Here is a 6007-nt window from a genome sequence, read left to right as displayed (position 1 = left end):
TCCAAATTTCTTGGCAGAGATGAGTGAGTGCCTCCTGTGCCGCCTCACTTTCCTGAAAGATTTCAATTTTTATTCCATCAATTCCTGGTGCCTTGTCCTTTGCCACTTCTTTCAATGCACTTTGGACTTCCTCTCTGAGTATCATTGGCTCTTGTTCATATGGTATCTCTTGAAATGCCCCAGGTAAATTCCACTGTGTTTCTTCTCTGCTTCTGCTCCCTTGTGAATTCGCTGCTGATTTATGCTGTCTATCTACCTAAGTCCCTCCCAGACTATTTTTTGGTATTTTAACTTCTCTTCTACTTACTATATTCCCAACAGTTTCAGGCCCACAGTTTTTTCTGTTCTTTTTGAGCCCAACAAGCTCACTTCTATCTTTTCCTTTCATTCCATGGTAATATATTGTGGAGTGGATAAATTAACAAGGTTTCCTAGTTTTATTACAGTTGAATAAACTCTCCAGGAATCTCAGCATCGAGACAATAAATTTTCATAATTTTCTGGCAAAATTAAAAATTCAGAAATTATGAGGTATACTTTCTTATGATAAAGATTCTTTTAATAAGAATTCAGTTATTTTGGGAGAAGTAATACTATGCTTACTTGGATGGAGCTCAGTATTAGTATTACTTTCTCCCAGATCACTTAATCATATTCTCATTCTCTGAAAAAGTGTTATAGTTCAAAAATAGTAACTGCTGTGCTAGGAGTATTATCCTAGCACAACTCTTTTGAGTTTTTGCCTAAATTTAAATCTTGAAATAATTCTAAATACAACTTGCCTGTGACAATCACCAATACAGGAAGCATTTCACTCTTCAGTTAAGTAGCAGGTATCACCAAATGTACCAAGAGATAGTTTACCAAAAACTGTATGTTATAATATATAAATGGAATTATGACATTTTCCATTAAGTTTTCATTTTATTTTGTTTTAAGGCGTCACTTACACTTGAAGAAAAACAAAAGTTGGCAAAAGAGCAAGAGCAGGCACAGAAGTTGAAAAGCCAGCAGCCTCTCCAACCCCAAGTGCACACCCCCGCTGCTCCCGTCAGACAGGTGAGTGCTTGCTCCTTGCATCATTTTAAGCATACTGCTTTTTGGGAGGAAGATAGCAGAAAACTTTTTCTGTTATTATTTACATAGAAATGTATTCCAAAGAATGCCTTAATATGTAATATGTAAGAATTATGTAAGGAGCTCTGGAAGCATAGTGGTTACAAATCAGACTGCTAACCCCAGGTCAGCAGTTCAAAACTACCAGCTGTTCACGGGAGAAAGATGAGGCTTTCTGCTCCCATAAAGATTTATAGCCTCGGAAACCCTGTTCAGGGTCGCTATGAGTCGGAACCGACCTCACGGCACATAACCACCACCACTAAGAATTATATAATTTTCCATGACAGTGCTTGCTACTGAAGAGGAAGTTAGATGAATAGATCATAAACCAAAACCAAACCCACTATTATCAAGTTGATTTGAACTGATAAGACAGAGTAGAGCTCATTCCGCTTTTCCGAGACTGTAATCTTTACAGGAGCAGTCAGCTTCATGGTTCCACCGCAGGTTGTCTGGTGAGTTTGTACTACCAACCTTGTGGTTAACAGCCAATTCTTAACCTACTTCATCACCAGGGCTTCCTAATAGATTCATAGTTGTTGTTGTTAAAAGTGCCACTGAGTTGGATTCGACTCATAGCAACCCTATATAAGATTCCTGAGGAGCAGCTGGTGGGTTTGAATTGCCAACCTTGCAGTTAGCAGTCCAATGCTTATAACTCGAAGATGACTCCTATAGATGAATAATTGTTGTTGATAAGTGCTATCGAGTCAGTTCATTGTGACTCTGTATAGGGTTTCCAGGGAGCAGCTGGTGAGTTTGAACTGCCATCCTTGTGGTCTGCAGTCCATTGCTGATCCTACAGCACCACACCAGGAGTCCATAGGTGAATCGTTGTTGTTGTTGTTAAGTGCTGTTGAGTCTGTTCCAACTCATAGTAAGTCTGTGTAGTATTTTTGAGACTATAAATCGTTAGGAGAGCAGAACGTCTCCTGTTTGTACCTTGAAACAACTGGTAGATTCAAACTGCTTACCTTGCGGCTAGCAGCCCAGCTAGCAATACACTGTGCTACCAGGGCTCCTATGTTGTTGTTAAGTACCATCGAGTCAATTTTGACTGTTTGGGTTTCCAAGGAGTAATTGGTGGGTTTGAACTGCCAGCCTTGTGATTCGCAGTCTAGTGCTGATCCTACAGCGCCGCACCAAGACTCCCATTGTTGTTGTTAAATGCCGCCAAGTCAGTTCTGACATATAGCAACTCTGCATAGGGTTTCCAAGGAGCAGCTGGTGGATTTGAACTGCCAACCTAGTGGTTTGCAGTCCAATGTTGATCTTACAACGCCACACTAGGAGTCCAAGAGCTCCTATAGTTAGGGTTATGCACATTCTCACTTAATGACTGTCTAATTATCTGACATTTCACATGTTTGACAATAGTAAAAAAATCTGACTAGTCTGTGTTTTAGTAACATGCATCTGGTAGTAACGGACATGAGGAGAGAATAATGCCAACTGTGATGGTTAAGGTTGCTTGTCAGTTTGGCTGTGTCATGATTCTCAGTGGTTTGTGTTTCACGTAATGAGTTATCCATCCTTCACTTGATGTAGTCATCCTCCATTTGTACATAATGTGGATTTTCATGTAATGCCCTGGTCTTTGTCACTAGTGCGGTAGTGATGGTGATTATGTGTTACGGAGTTGTACAGGGTTTCCAAGGCTGTCAATCTTTACAGGAGCAGAAAGCTCCCATAGAGCAGCTTGTGGTTAGCAACCCAGCTCATAATCTACTGTGCCATCAGGGCTCCTTAATAAGTGAGGAGTGGGTGTGATTTGATTTCAGATTTTCAGGCCAAATAGTGACCTGACCATTATTTGTTTTCTTCTTTGTTCAAGGCACTGTTTGATAGCTATTGATGTTAGGGCAGTGAGTACCATCCTTGCTTGCAGAGAGCTCATACTAAGTGATTTCAAAAATAACTTTTAGCTTTAAAGTTTCCTTTAAATTATTCTTTTGCTACCTCTTAGTCACTAAAATTTTTCTTTTGAAAAAATGTTTTTGCAGGTCAAAGAGACAAAATTGACAATATTTTGTAGGCATTTGCTGAAAATGCCACTAGTGCATTTGAACTGCCAACCTTGTGGTTTAAACAGACCTTGCGATCCAGTGCTTTATCCCACAACAACACACCAAGACTCCTTAGAGACAATGAATTTTCACAGTTTTTTGGGAAAAATTCAAAATATAAAAATAGAGTATGATATTTATGTAACATAGATCTTATTAATGAGAAGATTGCATTTACATTGAGAGAAGATAACGATTTGCTTAAGTGATGTTCAGCATTATGTTGTTAAGTGCCCACTGAGTCAGTTCTCATAGTGATCCTATATAGGGTTTCTGAGCAGCAACTGGTAGGTTTGAACTACCGACCTTATGGTTAGCAGTCTAGTGCTTACCGTACAGCACCACAACAAGACTGTAGCATTTGTGTTACCTATCATCAAATTAACACAGAAATGCTGAGCTCCAATTAAGCAGAGTATTATCTTTTCCCCTAAACAATTGCGTTTTTCTCATTAATAAGATCTGCATTTTTCTCATTAATCTACATTTTAAAAATACCGTACTATACCATTTTTATATTTTGTATTTTACACACACACACACACACACACACACACACACACACCCAAATGTGAACATTTGTTGTCTCTATTCTTAGTATGTGCCTACAAAATATTGGACTGCTAACTGCAAGGTTGACTGTTCAAAACCACCAGCTGCTTTTGGAAACCCTATACAGGGTCACCGTGAATTGGCACCTACTCACCAGCATAAACAACATCATAAAATTGGAGCCCTGGTGGCACTATGGGTTAATAAGCATTGGGCTGTTAGCCCCAGAGTTGGTGATTGAAACTCACCAGCTACTCTACTTATAGGAGAAAGATGAGGCTGTCTGCCTCCTATATAGATCTACAGTCCCAGAAATCCTAACGAGCAGTTCTATTTTGCCCTTAGAGGGTTGCTATTAGTTGGAATCGACTCAGTGGCAGCGGATTTTTGGTATCATCAAATTGATTACAAATATTCATCTGTAAATAACATATAAAAACAGGTAGGAAGCTTTCTTTGGCCTGTAAGTAATGGTTTGCTGACCCTTGGGTACACTTAATTTTAACTTAACTGTAGAATTTCATTTATCAAATGTTTGCTAAGTGTAAGATAATTTGGATTTAAGCGAGATAAAGTGATTCCCTCATATTTTGCAGACGAAAGACTTGACAGACACACTGATGGATAATATGTCATCTTTGACCAGCCTTTCTGTTAGCACTCCTAAAGTTTCTGCTCCAAGTACCTTCACTTCTTCTGTTCCTTCTATGGGCCTCGGTATGATGTTTTGTACACCAGTCGATAATACAAAGAGAAATTTGACAAATGGCCTCAATGCCAACATGGGCTTTCAGACTTCAGGATTCCCCATGCCAGTGAATACAAACCAGAACTTCTTCAGTAGTCCAAGCACACCTGGAGTAACCAAGATGACCCTGGGGACACCTGCGTCTCTGCCGAATTTCAGTGCTTCTCCTGCTGCTGTGAAGCAGACTCAACAAAGACCCACAGATATGTCTGCCCTCAACAATCTCTTTGGCCCTCAGAAACCCAAAGTTAGCATGAACCAATTATCGCAACAGAAACCAAATCAGTGGCTTAATCAGTTTGTACCTCCTCAAGGGTCTCCAGGTATGGGCAGTACTGCAATGGGAACACAGATGAACATGATGGGACAGTCTGCCTTTGGTATGCAAGGTAATCCTTTCTTTAACCCACAGAACTTTGCGCAGCCACCCACCACTATGACCACCAACAGCAATTCAGCTAGCAATGATTTAAAAGATCTGTTTGGGTGAGGTGTCTAGCTCCTATTTGTGAAGGATGACTTTGGTTTTAATCATGGGTGAGCTGATTTTCATCTCTATATAGTTGGCTTGGAAGAACGTCTTCTATGGGGAATTGAATGGCTCTATGACAGACCATACATACCTGTTTCCACGCCAGCGTCGTAGCTGCAGGGACTCATATCCAGCTGCGGTTTTTAAAACGCATTGAGGATTTTTTTTTCCCTCGTACAAACTCCAGTCTCAAAGGAAAAAAGGTCAATGGAATATCTTGAATAGCAGAATAATTTAATCACATGTTTGTTTTGGCTTGTAAATCTTGGTGTTATAAATTTTTTTTGAGATGATGGTAGCTGCAAGTTTCATCTATTAAGTACTACATGGTTAGAGTCTGCCTTCTCAAGTCATAGTCCTCATTTTAATATGTGAAAAATCCTGATGCTGTATTGATTTGTTTGCATTAGTATGACTGAACAAGAAAATGATATGCATAAAGAAAAGAATGAACTAAGTACATCTTATATCTCAGATGAACTGGTTAGTACAAAAGACAGCAAATACTGCACAATTTAGCTTACCTTGTTTTTTTCAAACTACAAGCATTGTTAGCCATCTTAAATGCAAACTAATCATTGTAAATTCTATTTTAGCATGGTCTGCCTCAAATAGTAATGTATTTTTCTGCATTTTCTGGTCTATATTTAGAATCCCTTTTTCCTACTGTGTCATAGGCAGAAGCAGTATATGCTGATTTGTACAGATACTTGACAAAGCACTCTGATGGGAGCTCCTTGACTATTGCCTTCATATTTTCAGTTTGAACTCATACTTCTGAGGTTGCAGCATATGTGAATTGCATTTTCAAAAAGATTTGTAAGAATTAAACTATATTTAATGAGCATACTTTTCAGATTTATGCTGTATTGTTTCAAATGTAATAAACTTTACTTCTCTAAAAATTAGCAGTCGTATCTTCTGGTTACCAACAGATTAACTTTCAGTTGCCATGAGAAAGTCTGACCTCATCAGTTACTGAAGTTTTAA

The 6007-nt window shown here is 39.0% G+C and overlaps 1 protein-coding gene across 1 annotated transcript in view; it reads left to right on the top strand.

Annotated features, from left to right (window-relative positions):
• The window catches only part of SCYL2 (SCY1-like 2 (S. cerevisiae)), an 88636-nt gene extending 83434 nt beyond the window's left edge, over positions 1–5202 (top strand). The window contains exons 16-17 of the mRNA XM_006871114.1: positions 940–1059; positions 4334–5202. Of these exons, the coding sequence (XP_006871176.1) occupies positions 940–1059; positions 4334–4975 (762 nt within the window). The 3' untranslated portion in view covers positions 4976–5202. The remainder of the gene's footprint in view (positions 1–939; positions 1060–4333) is intronic.
• The last annotated feature ends 805 nt before the right edge of the window (positions 5203–6007 follow it).

This window comes from Chrysochloris asiatica, unplaced genomic scaffold, assembly GCF_000296735.1.
Source record: "Chrysochloris asiatica unplaced genomic scaffold, ChrAsi1.0 scaffold00160, whole genome shotgun sequence".
Taxonomy (NCBI): domain Eukaryota; kingdom Metazoa; phylum Chordata; class Mammalia; order Afrosoricida; family Chrysochloridae; genus Chrysochloris; species Chrysochloris asiatica.
The sequence above is the reverse complement of the archived record's forward strand: the minus strand, read 5'-3'. Positions and strand labels throughout refer to the sequence as shown.